The sequence below is a fragment of the Anguilla anguilla genome, chromosome 8 (genome assembly GCF_013347855.1).
Source record: "Anguilla anguilla isolate fAngAng1 chromosome 8, fAngAng1.pri, whole genome shotgun sequence".
Classification (NCBI taxonomy): domain Eukaryota; kingdom Metazoa; phylum Chordata; class Actinopteri; order Anguilliformes; family Anguillidae; genus Anguilla; species Anguilla anguilla.
The window spans coordinates 55,683,566-55,701,662 of NC_049208.1; the positions used below are offsets into that span (position 1 = coordinate 55,683,566).

Below are 18,097 nucleotides of genomic sequence, written 5' to 3' on the forward strand. Positions count from 1 at the left end.
GCGCGCCGCCGCAGTAACCAATCGCGTCATTCGCGTCATAGGGTATATAACAGAAACCCCTCCCAAAAAACCTCATTCCTGGATTTGTCCTGAGGTGAGTACTTATTTTGGCATGCTTTTAGAATTATTGCGCAGTTATATATAATTGTGGTTGTCCCTTTCTATTATACATTTCAAAGTATCGTTTGGCGTTTGTACCTATATTTACCTTGGTTATTCGCTAAGTGTTGGAGCTAACCGGCTAAAGCGACTAATTTGGCGTCTTTGTCTTTGTCCTTTTGTTACAGGTCTGATGATTCATCGAAGATCGGACGTCGAGGACTTTCAACTGCGTGTATGAAGACAAACGCTTAACAAAACCATTTTTTTTATTATTCAAGTAATGGACATTTGATTTTTTGCCTCCATTTTGTTCCAGAAGGAAACGCTAGCCTCTAGCTTTCACAAACCCGCCCACAAACAAGCTAAAGCAGTTTCAACTATAAAAGTGCTTGTTATACGAAACATGACAGTTTACTCTATTAAACTGTTGTAACGAGATCTGTCGCTGTAAAGCACACTATACCCGAGACGCAGAGGAGAGGTATTGTAGTAAGTGTCGATTTTCAAACAAATTTGAAACTAAACTTATCGTAATTCGTTAACCAAGTGTCTATTTTGGAATTCATGCAATTGGTTTTTGAAAATATGGCTAGCAGTTGACTAGCAAAATAAAATATTGTAAATCTAAATTATGAGCTCACACACGAAAGTTACGGAGTCAGCTTGCTGTCGGGGCTAGTCCCTGTTTCTTTGTGTGTGAGACGGATTTACAAAGCAAATTAACCTAGCCATGTAGTCAAGCTAGTCTTACTCGTTCTATAAGCAATCTGTACATAAAGATTGCATTAGGTACAGCCAGGACTGAATTAATGTGTTGGAATGATCTTTATTCATACTAAAAAAATTTCATCTTTTCAAAAGGGGGACCTCATGGGCGCAATCAACCGACGCAATCTATACATAAAGATTGCTTAAGATCAGTGGATTTAAACGGAACGGATGTTCTGATGTTCGCTAACTTCATTTTTCTTTTTTCCCTTTTTACTTAGCTTTTGGCAGCTAGTTGTAGACATCATGTCATCACGTTGCTAGAGAAAATAAATGTCCCCGCGTGTGGTTGCGATTAAGATTTTAATTAAACCGCAATCTGGGTATAAAGATTGCACATTTCATGCGTTCCGGAGTGTTAAAAAGTTTAATGTTCGTTGTAGAGCGGGGGTCGGTTAAATGGGTTATTTGGTAGCTGCAACAAAATGGCGGACGGGATGTCTTTTTAAACCTCGCAGGGTGTCGAAGCAATGGCGGTCATTTTCTTTTTCGGTGGAATAGATGGATTCGCTAGCTGTAATAACTACTAATGATTTTTTTGTGACGACGATGGGAAGCGAGTGCAATTTGCCTGCATAAAATTAACGTGCCCGAACGACATTCAATTCGCCAATCTGTCTGGACATGTCTAATCTTTTTTTGGTTTCGGATTTTTCCCCCTAAAATGGCGGCTGTTTTCTTTCTCTGCCGTTGATCAGAGCCACCCGTCATGAAGCGGTTAAAGAAAGGGGCTGGGCTTAGGACTGTTCAACGAATCACGTTGATTTCAAGTCTTGATTGACTGTCTTTGTTTTGATCTTCAACCATCTATCGTTTTATTTATTTTTTTTGAAGACGATCCTATAACAGTATAAATGGCAAGGAACAGTTTTCACTTTATTGCGAACACGCCTATGGTGTTTTGAATATATGTGTTCTGTACTTAACCATTTTAAAACATTAAAAATTCTTGTTTTTTATTTTGATCTATGAGCACGGGGACGTAATGAATAATAATTCAAACTTTGGTCTAAAACATGGTTCGTTATATCTGCCACTTAGAAAATATTACCTACTTCATAATGTAGCAACCTGGAATGATTTGGGCATTGCAACAATTGCCAATAATTAACTATTTATTTTACTATTTACTTAATGTATATTTCAAAAAGATAGTTGATTTGTGTTATTAACAACTTACAAAATTTCATTAATTATTTCTATGTAGTTGATCCGAAAACATGTTTTCAGCCTTTTCAAGGTCCTATTCATAACTAATAGTCTCGCATTATACACTATACTAATGTAACGGATCTGCCCAAAAATGTTCTCATGAGAGAGGGGGAAAACAAAAAAAAATTCCAGTGTAGTGTGTGGCGGTGACTACTGCAGATTGTGTACAGAATGTTGACTTTGCGGTGTGTGTGCGTGTGTAAAAAAATTTACGTTTTCAGGAGTTGTGTGTCTTTGTCCCACGTTGTGTAGTTGGATGTGGAATTCTGAGACTATAAAAAGCTCGACAGCTGCTTTTCCCTGGTAAGACCAAACTGATTTCTAACATGACATTTACCAGTTTTCATTATTTTGCAGTTACCTGAAGCATCATTTTTATGGTATTTGGCTGTTATCTTGACGAAAATAAAACAACCCCAAATAATACAATACACATATCAGATTCATATTATTAATGGAAAGTTGCACTTGACATGCATGGAAATTGAGTATTTACCTAATGTAGTTCAGTAATGAGTCGACTACAACAAACAATAAATGTCATGTGCTTAATTTGTGTAAAATACTTTTATTGTGCCATTTAAACATTTATGGGTAGGATTTTTGGGTAACTACCCAAGGAAACTGCATTGTGAGTAACAATTAATTGTGATGAATCTTTGTTTAGCATATATTTCCACATTGAAAACAGATTGAGCAGAGAGCTTTCCTCTGGTAGATCTAGCACAATGCATGAACTAACAACCCTCCCCTTCCCCTGAAAGCTCTGTACGTTGTCACGTGCATAACATCCATTTAAATAATGTACTTGTGCTATTGGGTAAATGCCCCACTTCTCCTATTGTCTGGGATTTCAGCAACAGTAACTTAAGTAATTAAAATTAACATATTTAATAAAATTCTCTTGATACTTATGTAGTAATATTTTCTGGATAATAATTTATATTCAATACTGTACAGTTAATTTCCTTTATTTTATGGTAGTGTTGACTAAATAGTCATTTAACATATGAATGCCACCTTTGTTCAGAACTGTTCTACGAAATATGCAGAATATGCTTATGCTGTCATTTCTAAACTTGGCCAGTAGATGGCAGCATGTAGTTATTAACATAGCCATTGGCAAAAGGGTTCCTTCATTTATTCTGTCTTGTTCAACACCTTGTAATTACTGGCATTATTGATATATTTGTGGTGTTTGAAGAGCAGTGGCACAATAGTTAAGGCCAGATGGCATTTTTAATAGGCTGCTCTTGTTCCTTTTTTAAACTGAATTTAAAATCATTGAGAGATTCTGTTGCCGCAGTAACTGCTATTAGTCCATACCACAGTGGGGCAGAGGACATTGTATGAACAATTCCAGTAACTGACTTGTGTACCATTTATTTTTCCACCCTGTAGCACTAATTCTTTTTGTTTTCAATTTTTCTTTTGTGAAGTCAGGAATCTTAATCGTATGAATCATCACGGTTTTGTTTTACCACATATATTAGATGGTATGTGTTTTGTTCTGGTAACAGTACTGTGGACAGAACAGTCATGTGGACATTCATTTAAACATAGGTAGTTAATAGCAATGTGGCATAATTATAATTCAGTGTGTTTTGATAATTGAAATCAGAATTTGCCCTCCTTTTGATGATAGCCCTGATTAATATTCGTAATCGCGTGGGGCCGGGGTTTGGGGTTTTCAGCAGGAAGTGCACAGCTACTGCAGCTGGCTCATCCACTGCCTCAGAACCACCTGCCCGTGCCCGTCGTGTGTGTAGTGCTCCTGCTCAGCAGCTGCTCCTCTCTCTCCCCCTCTCTTTCTCCTCCCCCTCTCTTTCCCTCCACCTTGCTCTCTCTCTCTCCTCCCTCTCTACTTCCCTCTGCCTTGCTCTCTCTCCTCCCCCTCTCCTTCCTTCTGCCTTGCTCTCTCTCTCTGTTGAGTGATCAGCTGTTTGTCACCCTGTCAGATGGAGGCTGGCTTGTCGCAGCCTCTCCTCTGTTTTTACTTTTTAAACTGCAGTCACCTCTCTCTGCCTCTGTTCCACTGTGTGTGTGTGTGAGAGAGAGAGAGAGAGTGTGTGTTTGTGTGTGTGAGAGAGAGAGAGAGTGTGTGTGTGTGTGTGAGAGAGAAAGCAAGATAGTATGGTGTGTGTGTTTTTTGCAAGTCCACAGTCTGTTTCCCTTTTGTGGCAGAACTAAATGGAGGCCCACTGCTTCCTGGCGCACTCGCACACACTTACACACACACTCGCACACTTACACACACTCACACTCGCATACACACACTTGCACACTTAGACACACTCACACTTGACACACTCACTCGCATACGCACACAGACACTGACACATTCACTGACACACTCGCATACACACACTCGCGCACAGACACTAACACTGACACATTCGCACACACTCACTGACACACTCGCACACTTACACACTCGCACTGACATTCACACACACTCACTCGCATACACGCACTCGCACACAGACACGCACTCACACACTGACACACTTGTGCACACAGACACACACACACAGGCGCCAGAGACAAACTGCCCTTACCTCTTACCTCCTAGCAGCTGAACCCCACCTGTCTGTCACCGTATTGGGCCCCGCCCTTTCACTCGTTTCCAGAACCTTCTGTGTGACCGGTGAAAACTGGGTCACAGCCACAGTGACATGCAGGAAACCAGCCGTCCTTCTCAGAAGAGCACAGCCCAGGGAAAGAGATGAGCACATAGCACAGGATGGCAGCACAGTTTAAGAAATGAGCATGTGGCACAGGTTTACAGCACAGTTTGGGGAAAGATGAGCATGTAGCACAGGTTGGGGAAAGATATGAGCATGTAGCACAGGTTTACAGCACAGTTTGGGGAAAGATATGAGCATGTAGCACAGGTTTACAACACAGCGGTCTGTCTCAAAGAGCACAGCCCATGGAAAAATATTAGCTCATAGCACAGGTTTACAGGGCAGGAGTGGAATTTTTTTTAAATACCCCCCTGTGCTCCCCACAGCTATGCCCGCATGTCTCGACCTTGCCCTCTATTGTGGTGTTTCAGACTCTCTGTGCAGCTGCGACTGAATTATGCAGAGAAACGCAGGCTGGCCACGCACTGATGTACACATAACTGCTAAATATCTTTCACCAGTTTTGTCTCAGTTTTGGCAGAGTCTGTTATTATTACATGAAAGGCTTTAAAACCTTTTGTTTCCATCAAGGCTTGGGCCATATTATAGTATCCAAACTGTTTCCATAATTTATGTACAATTTATTGTATTGTGATTTACTTTTTTCTTTTGTTTTTTGTAACTATGATGTTTGGTGTCGTGTAGGTGAGAGTTAAGGCAGTCATAAACACCCACCAGCTCCCAGCTTTGTGTTTAATCCAAGCTGTACTGCCGACTGGCCTCATATTTGCTTGGTCTTGGGTTCAGGCCATGGCATTCTAAGGGTGTGCATGTGGGTACGGTCTTTACACAGAGTCACTTCTGAGGACCTCTGTTCAGTCCTCTGAAGTTTATATGTGGACAGATTTTTAATGTGCGAAAGGGTGAGAGATGTCCATAATCCCTCTGGGAGAACACCTTTGTAATAATCAAAATGACAAATATAATTTTTTATAAACCCATGCAGTTATGCCACAGTTTTTTGTTGGGAGGTTTTTTTTTACCTCTGGTGAAATGACTGATCAGCATAAAACAGTTGGTCTTTCCTGTTAGTTGACTCAACATGGTAGAGGTGTGTTTGTGTGGGTTGGTATGCATAATACACACGCGCGCAGAGTCTTTGAGGAAGTGAATTGTTTTGAGTGGTTTGTACCGGCACACCAATAAGGACAGTCCTTGTTAATGTACCCTACATGGAAATTCATGAGTCTCAGTCACTTCCCTTACCAGCCCTGGATGTCTCTCTGAGCTCTCTCCGCTCTGTGTGTGGAAGTGCTTGGGGTTGGTAACCAGAGAAGTGGAACGATCTTGAACAGCGAGCTCTTTGTTTATTCAGAGCTGGGAATGTCAGACACAGATTTGAATGAGAGTTGGTTCAACTCTCCGCCATAGCCTTTGGCCCTTCTGGTTACCGTAAGGAGAGGTCACAGAGCTAGTCTGCCCTGACCTCCCCCCGTACCACCCCAAAACGTGTTCATGGCTTTGCGAATGTGTGGCTGTAGTTGCGCGTTTGAGATTGGGGGTGTGTTGGCGCGAGAGGTCCCCTCACAGCGCTGTCTCGGGTTTCCTCGTTCCAGTGGTTGTTGATTGGTTTGTCTGCATGTGTCGTGCTCTGATTGGCTTGGGCCAGCTTGTGTGCGTCATTGCCTGGCTACACAACCACGGACGGGTCCAGGTTCGAGTCCCCTTTTTGGTACAAATTTCGTGGCGACATTGTTCTGGTCCTACCTGTGATTTCTGATGATCTTGGTTCTGTTGACTCAGATGAAGGGGTTTTTGTGGTGTGTTGATGGTTTCTCCTCTCTCTCCTCCCCCCAGTCATGGCGCTCGGCCCAGTGGACCCGCGGGAGGTGCTGAAAGGGGTGGAGAACCTCCTGGGCAAAGACGGAGAACTACGCAGCCTGGAGGGCGTGGCCAGAGTCTTCAGGTAAGCCCTCACCTGTACACCACCTGGATCAGTGTACAAAACAGGGTGGAATGTTTCTCTCAGCTGAGTGTTGTGTTTTGTGTTGCTCAAACATGCCGGAGATTGTACAGGCCACAGAGTTTAAAACATTTATTTTCTAAAACTACACAAATTAAACAGCCTACCTTCAGCATGGTTAAATTCTCTTCTCTCCCCCCAACAGTCTAATGAAGGCGTCTCACAAGATGGTCAGCAGGTGTATGTACCTGAACATCCTACTTCACACTAAGTCACATGACATCCTCAACAGGTAGGTCTGGTTTTACTTCAGTTATATGGTAATGGTAAAGTTCTGTTATGGAATATGTGTGGAATGTATGATGGGAATGTTTTGTTATAGCAGTGGTGGTGTGTAATGAGAATGTTCTGTGATAGTCATAGCTATAGCTAATAGTGGGGATGGTAATACAGTCTTTCTGTTGCATTTTTTTCCTCCAGGTTTATCAGAGTCGGGGGGTACAAGCTCCTGAATGCCTGGCTCACATACTGCAAAGCTACCACTAATACCCCCCTGCTGCAGCTCATCCTGCTCATCCTGCAGAAACTGCCCCTCACTGTGGACCACCTCAAACAGGTACCCCACCCGGCCACACCCCACACCCCACGCCCCTCCCTCATACCGGCACTCCCCTGCGCGTTTGGGGGCTGGGCCTCAGTGTTGGGTCTGTCTGTCTGTAGCGTTAGTATTAGCGTTAGCCCTGTTAGCAGGCCGCTGTGTGTGGAACTTGGCTGAGCCTCAGTGTTGGGTCTGTCTGTAGCGTTAGTATTAGCGTTAGCCCTGTTAGCAGGCCGCTGTGTGTGGAACTTGGCTGAGCCTGAGTGTTGGGTCTGTTTGTAGTTTTAGCATTAGCATTAGCCCTGTTAGCAGGCTGCTGTATGTGGAACTTGGCTGAGCCTCAGTGTTGGGTCTCTTTGTAGTTTTAGCATTAGCGCTATCCCTGTTAGCAGGCCGCTTTGTGTGGAACATGACTGGACTTCAGTGTTGGGTCTGTTTGCAGTTTTAGCATTAGCGCTATCCCTGTTAGCATGCCGCTGTGTATGGAACATGGCTGGGCCTCAGTGTTGGGTCTGTCTGTAGCGTTAGCATTAGCATTGGCCCTGTTAGCAGGCTCTCTGCAGTTGCAGGATTTCCATAGTTTGGCTCTCTGAAGGTCACAGTCCAGCAGTATTTGAAAGGGATTTAAATACATGCAAGAGCTGCATGAATCAGGCAGGTAATAAAGTATAATATCCAAAACAATAACAATGTCTTTCCCTCCCTGTTCAGAACAACACAGCCAAGCTGGTGAAACAACTCAGCAAGAGCGGAGAGACTGAGGGTAAGTCTCTCCTCCATGCCCTTCCTCCTTCTCTCCCTTTCATCTCCTTCATTTTCTCCCTTGCCCTCTCTTCCTTCCTCTATTTCTCTCTGTCTCCCACCCTTTTTATCTGTCCATCACAGTGGTTTTAATTTCAGCTGCTCTCTGTCTGTTTCTGCTGTTCAGTGTGCTGGTTCACTGGAATAAAGTTTGATGATGTGACCGGGAAATTTTAACTCCCTTTCTCTCTCCCCCGCCCCCCCCCCCCCCCCCCAGAGCTGAGGAAGCTGGCCTCGGTGTTGGTGGAAGGGTGGATGGCCATCATTCGCTCCCAGAGCGTCGCTGCCTCCAGCGGGACGACCCCTGCAGAAAGGAAGAAGAAGAAGGAGGAGGGGAAGTCTCGAGCGGCGGAGGTGAAGCCCGCGGACGTGCCCAAAATGGCCGAGCAGCTGGAGAAGAGGAAGGAGAAGCCCAAAGCTCATGCACCAAGCCATGCCAAGATCCGCTCCACAGGTCTGCGTCCCATCCAGTCCCCTCCCTGTCCCCGTCCCGTCCCCATCCCTGTCCCCGTCCCGTCCCCGTCCCGTCCCCATCCCTGTCCCCGTCCCGTCCACGTCTCCGTCCCTCTGTCTCTGCTGTCTCCTCTCTCTGCTGGAGAGGAGGTTTAAATAATGACAGCCGTGACTGTAGGATTCTTTAGCTCATTCCAGTTCAGAAAGTCTACCTGCAGTCTACCTGTTTGAACAGACGGGTTGTATTGTTTGCCCTGGTTTGATGGTCTGCCTGTCTCTCCCCCAAACAGGGTTAGAGGTAGAGACCCCCACCCCCGTTCTGGCCAAGAAGCCTCCGGTCACTCCGCAGCTTGGGGACAAATACAACATCAAACCAGCTGTTCTGAAGCGGCCCAGGTACGCAGCTTATTCGGAGATACCTGCAGGCACTTCTGTGGGTTTGTGCACCAGCAGGACAAGAACTTTGTTGCCCTCCAGTGGATTTTCTGAAATACTGTGTTTCGTGTCAGTCTGCTGCCTTCTGGTGGTCAGTCAGAGTACTGAACTGTTATTGGTCTGCTGCCACCCGGTGGACAGTCAGAGTACTGAACTGTTATTGGTCTGCTGCCACCCGGTGGACAGTCAGAGTACTGAACTGTTATTGGTCTGCTGCCATCCAGTGGTCAGTTGGAGTAATGAACTGTTATTGGTCTGCTGCCACCCAGTGGTCAGATGCCTGAACTTTCCCAACCTCTCTTCCTCAGCACAACCCTGTCGGACGCCCCTCCCGTGGAGAAGAAGTACAAGCCGCTGAACACCACGCCCAACTCCACCAAGGAGATCAAAGTGAAGATCATCCCAGCGCAACGTGAGTTCCCCAAATCACAGGCCTGCAGCTCCCTCTCTGTCCCACACTCTCTCTGTCCCACACTCTCTCTCTGTCCCACGCTCTCTCTCTCTGTCCCACACTCGCTCTCTCTGTCCCACACTCTCTCTCTCTGTCCCACACTCGCTCTCTCTGTCCCACACTCTCTCTCTCTGTCCCACACTCTCTCTCTCTGTCCCACGCTCGCTCTCTCTGTCCCACACTCTCTCTCTCTGTCCCACACTCTCTCTCTGTCCCACACTCTCTCTCTCTGTCCCACGCTATCTCTCTGTCCCACACTCTCTCTCTCTGTCCCACGCTCTCTCTCTCTGTCCCACGCTCTCTCTCTCTGTCCCACGCTCTCTCTCTCTGTCCCACACTCTCTCTCTCTGTCCCGCGCTCTCTCTCTCTGTCCCACACTCTCTCTCTGTCCCACGCTCTCTCTCTCTCTTCTGTCTCAGCTGTACAGTGAGGGTGTGGAGAGCGGGCGTGTTAATGGAGAATCTCTCTCTCTCTCTCTCTCTCAGCGATGGAGTGCACTGGCTTCCTGGATGCTCTTAACTCCGCCCCCGTCCCCGGGATCAAGATCAAGAAAAAGAAGAAGCCGTCCTCTCCCACATCTAACAAAGTAAGCAAGCTGCCCTGGGATCAGTGTGTGTGCGCTGGGATCAGCGCTGGGATCAGTGTGTGTGTGTGCTGGGATCAGTGTGTGTGTGCTGGGATCAGTGCTGGGATCAGTGTGTGTGTGCTGGGATCAGCGCTGGGATCAGTGTGTGTGTGCTGGCCTGTGTTTACAGAACTGCAAATGTGTTGTAGAAATTTCCAGCGCCTCACACCCCTCTCTCCCTCCCCCCCCCCAGTCCTGTCCGTTTGAGGCGAAGCCCCCCCTGTACCCCGGCTCTCAGGCCAAGCCCTCATCTCCTGAAGGCTCTGCCTCCCAAACTCCACCCCATGAGGTTGCAGACCTGGAGCAGCCTGGGACCCCCGTGCCTAGCGAGGAAACAGAGGCCATGGACACCGGTAAGGCACAATATACACTAAGCACAGCCCAGAAAGGCGCTATATACAGTGAGCACAGGCCAGCAAGGTGCTATATACACTGAGCACAGGCCAGCAAGGTGCTATATACACTGAGTACAGGCCAGCAAGGTGCTATATACACTGAGTACAGGCCAGCAAGGTGCTATATACACTGAGTACAGGCCAACAAGGTGCTATATACACTGAGCACAGCCCAGAAAGGCGCTATATACACTGAGCACAGCCCAGAAAGGCGCTATATACACTGAGCACAGCCCAGAAAGGCGCTATATACACTGAGCACAGGCCAGCAAGGTGCTATATACACTGAGTACAGGCCAGCAAGGTGCTATATACACTGAACACAGGGCAGCAAGGCGCTATATACACTGAACACAGGGCAGCAAGGCACTATATACACTGAACACAGGCCAGCAAGGTGCTATATACACTGAACACAGGCCAGCAAGGGGCGCTATATACACTGAACACAGGCCAGCAAGAGGCGCTATATACACTGAACACAGGCCAGCAAGGTGCTATATACACTGAACACAGGCCAGCAAGGGGTGCTATATACACTAAACACAGGCCAGCAAGAGGCGCTATATACACAGCACAGGCCAGCAATGCGCTATATACACAGCACAGGCCAGCAAGGGGTGCTATATACAACTTTGTTCAAACTAGGCTGAAATGCAGGATTATTAGAATGGCTGTTTTACTTCAGTGTAACAGAAACCAAACTTACCTCTCCCTCCCCTCCTCCCTCCCTATCCCCCCTGCTCTCTGTCCTTCCCTCCCTCTCTCCCTCTCTCAGGTGAGAAGCCCAACGCGCTGGCTGAGCCCAGCGCAGAGGAGGAGAGTCTGACTAAGAAAGGGAAGAGGAAGAAGAGTGTGCACTGGGCAGAGGAAGAGCAGCTCAAGGAGTACTTCTACTTCCACCTGGACGAGACCGAGAGAGGTAGCATACACACACACACAGACACACACTCACTCGCGCACACACACACACGCATCGTACTCTCTCTCTCTCTCTCTCTTTCTCTCTTAGTGAATGTGAGTAAGATTAAACTCTCTCCCTCAGTCTCAGTGAATGTCTCTCTCTCTCTTAGTGAATGTGAATAAGATTAAGGACTTTGGGGAGGCCGCTCGTCGGGAGCTGATGATGGACAGGCATACGTTTGAGATGGCCCGGCGGCTGTCCCATGATGCCATGGAGGAGCGTGTCCCCTGGACGCCCCCGCGGCCCCTCACTCTGTTCAGCTCTTCCCTGGTGCCCCCCGGGGCCAACAGCACTGAGAGGAGCACACAGAGGGACCGGGAGATGGGCATCCTGCAAGAGATCTTCCTCAGCAAAGAGAGGTGTGTGTGTGTCTGTGTCTGTGTCTGTGTCTGTGTGTGTGTGTATGTGAGTGTGTGTGTGAGTGTGTTTGAGTGTGTGTGTGTGTCTGTGGGTGTCTGTGTGTGTGTGTCCCTGTGTGTGTCCCTGTGTGTGTGCGTGTGTGTGTGAGAGTGTGTGTATGTGTATGTGTGTGTGTCTGTTTTATTCTAGTTATTATTGTTATATACTATGTTGGTTTTACTGTTGCTATATTCTGTGATCTTTTATTATACTTATTGAGTCTTAAATATTTGTGTAATCTCGGCTAACGACTCGTTTCCCGCGAGTGTAACTCTGTCCTCTCTCTCCTCAGCGTCCCAGACTGCCCTCAGGAGCCTGACCCTGAACCATACGAACCCACCCCCCCACGGCTCATCCCATTGGACGAGGTAAAACTGTCCGTCAAACTTAAAACCCTGCTCCCGAGCCACTTCCCCTTCCCCAGAGAGCCCGCCCCCTCTGCCCTCTCTCATTGGCTGTCGCACCTGTCTGTCTGTGCAGGACTCCTCCTTAGCGGATGAGGGCTACCTGGAGCCCATGGATACCTTGGCCCCCCTTGTGACCCCCGCCGGCCCCCCCGAGACTGCCAAGCTGCCCCCCGTACTGGCCAACCTGATGGGCAGTCTGGGCAACAGCAACCGCAGCCCTCAAACCCCGCCCCCAAACCCCGGCCCACCCGGCAACAGCGCCCCCTCTGTCAATGTGCAGGAACTGCTCACCTCCATCATGGTGAGTGTATGTGTGTGTGTGAGTGTGTGTGTGTCTATTTTATTCTAGTTATTATTATATACTATGTTGGTTTTACTGTCGCTATATTCTGTGATCTTTTATTATACTTATTGTGTTAAATGTTTTTGTAATCTCGGCTACATTGAAAATGAGGGCCTGGCCCTCAATTGTACTTCCGAGAATTAAATAGCCTAAAGGTTATGATAATGATGGTGTGTGTGTGTGTGCGTGTGAGTGAGTGTGTGTGTGTGTGTTCAGCTCTCTTCTTTATGTCAGCATTTAATAGAAAGATAGATGAGGTTTAAATTAATTTTTGCCAAGGAAAACAAATGACATGATTTTGTACCTAAATTCTGCTGTTTAATTAAATTGTATGACTATGTGCTGGCATATGTGATTCCCTAGACTGGTTCTGGCGCAGGTTTGAGTGCTGTAGTTGGGTTAAGTTGCTGTAGTAGGGTTAAGTTGCTGTAGTTGGGTTAAGTAGCTGTAGTAGGGTTAAGATGGTGGAGTTGGGTTAAGTTTCTGTAGTTGGGTTAAGTTGCTGTAGTAGGGTTAAATCGCTGTAGTTGGGTTAAATTACTGTAGTTGGGTTAAGTTGCTGTAGTTGGGTTAAATCGCTCTAGTTGGGTTAAGTAGCTGTAGTAGGGTTAAGTTGCTGTAGTTGGGTTAAATCGCTCTAGTTGGATTAAGTTGCTGTAGTTGGGTTAAATCGCTCTAGTTGGGTTAAGTAGCTGTAGTAGGGTTAAGTTGCTGTAGTTGGGTTAAATCGCTCTAGTTGCATTAAGTTGCTGTAGTTGGGTCTGTTGCAGAGCTGATTGTGTTTGTCGCCCCCTGCAGGGCACTCAGGGCGCTCAGTCTGCAGAGGACCTCATAAAGCAGCCTGACTTCAACAAAATCAAACAGCTGCTGGGAACCCTGCAGCAGAACCCCACCCAGGCCCCGCCCCATGGGCCCCCGCCAGGTAACCCCCGCCTCTCATCCGTCTTTCGGACACGCTTAGTGTCATATAAGGGGTGTGTGTTTGTGAGTGTGTGCGGTGCTTTGCGTTCACAGCGATTACGCCAACCTTAAACCCTCTCTCTGCCTCTCCTCTCTTCCTCTGCTCTCTCTCTCTGTCTCTCTCCCCCCACCCCACCCCTCTCTCTGATCCAGGGTTGCTTGGCCATGCCCCCGGGATCAATGCCAACATTAACATGCCGATGAACGGCAGCTACCCCCCCAACAAGCCGCCCCACGGCCCCCAGTACACCCACCCCCACCCGCCTCCACCCCACAACCATGCCCCACCCTACCCCACGGGGGGCGGGCCCAGGATGATGGCCCCGCCTAGGGGCGGAGATGGCGGCGGCTACTGGACAGAGGAGCCAATGAGAGGAGGCGGACACCACAGAGGGGGCGGGCACTTCCACCGAGGCCGCGGGGGCCGCGGGGGTGACCCTGGGTACAGGGGTCGCGGCGGGAGAGGGGGGCCCAGAGGAGGCGGCGGGGGCCCCAATAACTCGCACATGGGAGGTGAGTGCTGGGAATTAGCGGATCTATAAAGGACATTTATATCGGATTTGTAAAGGGTGTTTATAGTGGATAATGGATTTATAGCAGATTTATAAAGGGCGTTTATAGCGGATAGTGGATTTATAGCAGATTTATAAAGGGTGTTTATAGTGGATAATGGATTTATAGCAGATTTATAAAGGGGATTTATTGTGGATAATGGATTTACAGCAGATTTATAAAGGGTGTGTATAGCGGATAATGGATTTATAGCAGATTTTTCAAGTGGATTTATGAAGGAGATTTATAGCGGATAATGGATTTATAGCAGATTTATAAAGGGCGTTTATAGCGGATAATAGATTTATAGCTGATGATGCATTTATATCGAATTTATAAATGGCGTTTATGGCAGATAATGGATTTATAGCTGATGATGTATTTATATCGAATTTATAAATGGCATTTATAGCGGATAATGGATTTATAGTGGATTTATGAAGGAGATTTATAGCGGATAATGGATTCATAGGAGATTTATAGAGGGCGTTTATGGCGGATAATGGATTTATGGCGGATTTATGAAGCAAAGGTGCTTACCTGAATGGCTTCAGTAAGCCGTTAGAATTGGACCGTTATTAACAGACTGTGTGCAGGGCTGTGATTCGCTAGGGGTCACTGGCTGCCGAATGTATGGGTGGAAGATGGACAGCTTTGATTCGGGTTCGAATGTTTGAATTGTAAAAGCTGTACTGTAGCTGTCTACCAGTGCATTAAGTGCCTCTTTCTGTCTTTCTCTTTCTCTCTCCCCCTCAATCTCTCTCTCTCTCTCAGACATGTCCAATCGTCCCATGTGTCGGCACTTCATGGTGAAGGGAAACTGTCGCTATGAAAACAACTGCGCCTTCTACCACCCTGGAGTCAATGGTCCACCCCTGCCCTGACCCCACCCCACCACTAGGGGGCAGAGTGCCCTGCTTGCCACTACAGCCCAGGGGACCAGAGAGGCCCGGGGTCACCCACTGGGGGGGCGGGGTCGGGGGGCAGCACTGACCGACTGAACCCTGCAGCTCCGCCTCTTCCTCTTAACTCCTTCTGCTCTGAATGTTTGGGGACTTTGCTGGAAGAAAGAAAACAAGGAGAGACTTAAATGAACTAAGATTGTCGAACAAAATGATATTCTTCACCAGAGCCACTGTTCTTTTGTTTTTTTTTTACCCATTTTTTTCCTACTCCTCTCTCTCTCTCGCTCACACTCTCTCTCTGTGTTGGGTTGATATTTGGACCACGTTTGCTCTGGAGTTGTCAGGGAGGAGGTGCCGATCTGTCTGTATGTATATATTTTATACCTGGTGTGATTGGACACCAGCGACCTTTGAACCACTAGCACGGAATCGGACCTCTTCGTTCGAGTGATGGTGTGACCTCACCACCAATCACATGGCCCGGAACTGCTGCCTGATGTCATTAGAAGCTCTGCTCTCATTGGCCGGCCCTGGACCCAGCACCCTGCAGACAGGTGCGCTGTGAGTGGTCAGGACGTGTGCGGTTCCTGCTGCTCCACACTGTCACGCGCCCGTCTGAACCAGTCTGAACCAGTCTGAACCAGCCTGAACCAGCCTGCTGGACCGGCCTGCTGCTGCTGTTCCTCTTCTAGTCTGAGCGCTGTGCTCTGAGCACTGAGAATATTACCCATGATCCTCCGGGGTGGCCTGGGCACCTTTAACCTGCTCTTCCTGTCCCGGACTCGACGTGGGCGTGTGAAAGGACCTGCGGCCCTGGATTGGCCGGATTGCGTTAAAACTCCCGTCAGTCGAAACTGCTAATTGAGTTGGGATTTTGCGAAAACCACTTCGCTTTTAGGTTTTTCTTTTTCTTTTTTCTTTTTTTTTACAGTACGACATTTTGGTGCTCAGGTGTTTGATATAGAACAAAATTAAGAGAAATGTCTGTTTTCTGTAAGGCTACAAGGGCATCTAAGTCGTAAACTCATAATTTCCCGATTATTTTTAACTGTGCCGAAGTGAAGCTTTGCCTGATTTTTTCTAAGCACTCTGGTGGAAAACAAAAGTGGAGTTGGGCACATCCAGCCCAATCCCTTGGCTTTAAAGGTGGCAGTTGGCTTGGATTTGGGACCCCTGGGTCCTGCGCTGTCTTGTACGAACGCCCAGCACAGCAGAGACATCTCCGAGGCCTAAGCCAATTGCAAAATAACCGCCGAAGATCCACTGGCACCGTTGAATGCTGGGTAATTTGCACTGAACTGGTCTCACTGGCCGTTCCTGTTTTCAGGAGTGATGATTGACGACATGTCAGTCCCTGACGTGTTTGAACCGACTGAAAGACTGTACCCTCCTCTGATTGGTTCAGATCGATGAGTCAGCGCTAATGTGTGTCGGCTGCGCCTCTCCTGGTCCTCACCCGATTTCGGCGCTGGTTCCTGGTCCCGCCCGCCCCCGAGTGTATTCCCCCCCCACCCGCAGTCCGAAGGTTGGGCCTAGCCTTCTTTGTCAGTGTTAAAGCCTGGTTTGGTCCCCCTCGAGACTCTGGGAAGGTAAATCTAGCGTTTTCTGTGAAAACATGGCCGTCATGTCTCTTGTGGGACTGCAGTTGTCTTTTGGCTGTGATTTTTTTTTTGTGTTTATTTTTTGCATTTTTTTTATTAATATGACTATTTTGGTATAATTCTGACAGTTATATACATTTTGGTTCTCCCAGATTATGATCAGATTGTATTGAAGAGGTTTGTACACCCGTGTGTCTGTATATAAAAGGATATACACACGTTTGTATGAATATTAACAGATTTAGATATTTTGTACATGTATTAATAAATGTTGACAAAACATTTTTGGACTACTGTGTGCTGTTTCCCTCTCATGCATATTTATTGTCCAGCTCTCGGTCAGCAGTGTTCAAAAACAGCTTCCCAAATCGCTGTACAAAATATCCATTTCTTTTTTCTTTAAAACAGCCGGTGTCCACCCTAACAAGCCTCTAATATTCTCTTGCCTGTTTTAGGTTAAATATTGCCGATTGTGCCGATTGTGCCGCGCCGGTGAGTGGTGCCTTCCTCGTTAGCACTCACACCTGCGGTGCCCCGCCTTGTAATTAGCGAGGAATGTGTTTCGCTCACCGTAAATATCAATGCACATAATCCTTTCTTCTCCTCTTAAACGCATGCACTTAAAGACTGACTCACATGGACAACAGCCAACATTTGCTAAAAATGGTCATTTCCAGGGTACGTTTCACAGTCCTAAAGGTTGTCCTTAACCCTTGTTTGTGGAAACCTTGTTTTATTTAGGGTTGAAATCTAAAATAAAAATATAAATCCGTGCCATGTCTGTGATGTTATAGATTTGGTAAGCAGATTTACAGAGTGTAAATAAATGGTTTCTCTCTTTAAAGGGAAAGATCCCTTGGCGCTGTGCTGAAATGGGCGTTCCAGGTTTCAGGACTAAAGGAAATTGTGGGTTAACAATTGGTCCCAAAGAAATGTGCACATTAAGCATATTTTCAAACGCGTCCAATGTCAGTAACTGGTTAATCGGAGCCAAAGAGCCCAGGCGTAGGACTGCCGCTAAAAATAAATCTATGGCGGCCTGTTCGCTGCTACTTAATGCCGGAGTGCATTTCTAACCCGTCTCAGTGTACACTGTAGTATCCACAGGCCCAGCCAATCAGGGCGGCCATCTGGCAGAGCTCAGCCAATCGCGGTGCAGTGACATCACCGGGGTGTCCCAGGCCAGATCCGTGTGCTGAGGGTGGGGCTCGGCGCAGCTGGTTTCCGCGAAGCGGGAAGTAAAGGGGGCAGCGGGGGCGGTTGCCTCCCTCCCCAGGCAAATATTGACCGGCCGCTATGACAACCTAGCCGTGGCTGGAGGGGGGGGGGGGGGGGGGGGGGGGGGGGGGGGGATGATGGGGGGCGGTTAGTCACTAAGGACACCTCAGCCTTCCGCTGCTCCTGAGGCTGTGGTACTTTCACTCCACACTACGGCTGATCTGGGATCAGCCTTCCCTTCTCAGTATCCTGACCAAAAAGCATGAAGCTGATCCAAAATCCATATTCCAGTACGTTTCGACTTTTTATCAGTTATGC

At 47.4% G+C, this 18,097-nt stretch overlaps 1 protein-coding gene across 1 annotated transcript; it reads left to right on the forward strand.

The window, feature by feature from the left end:
• The first annotated feature begins 11 nt into the window (after window positions 1-11).
• ppp1r10 (protein phosphatase 1, regulatory subunit 10) lies at window positions 12-16,845 on the forward strand. The gene is made up of 18 exons (XM_035431578.1): window positions 12-94; window positions 288-591; window positions 6,567-6,675; window positions 6,878-6,964; window positions 7,153-7,288; window positions 7,982-8,033; window positions 8,289-8,525; window positions 8,815-8,920; window positions 9,268-9,371; window positions 9,896-9,996; window positions 10,229-10,388; window positions 11,209-11,352; window positions 11,504-11,753; window positions 12,086-12,161; window positions 12,274-12,501; window positions 13,342-13,465; window positions 13,657-14,016; window positions 14,830-16,845. Exons 3-18 carry the CDS (start codon window positions 6,569-6,571, stop codon window positions 14,937-14,939), a joined length of 2,382 nt encoding a protein of 793 aa, XP_035287469.1. The 5' UTR covers window positions 12-94; window positions 288-591; window positions 6,567-6,568; the 3' UTR covers window positions 14,940-16,845.
• The last annotated feature ends 1,252 nt before the right edge of the window (window positions 16,846-18,097 follow it).

Coding starts and splice junctions, on each gene's coding strand:
- ppp1r10 (XM_035431578.1), top strand. CDS start 6,569: ATGGCGCTCGGCCCAGTGGACCCGCGGGAGGTGCTGAAAGGGGTGGAG. Junction 6,965..7,152: donor TCACATGACATCCTCAACAG/GTAGGTCTGGTT, acceptor TTTTTCCTCCAG/GTTTATCAGAGTCGGGGGGT. Junction 12,502..13,341: donor AACTGCTCACCTCCATCATG/GTGAGTGTATGT, acceptor CGCCCCCTGCAG/GGCACTCAGGGCGCTCAGTC.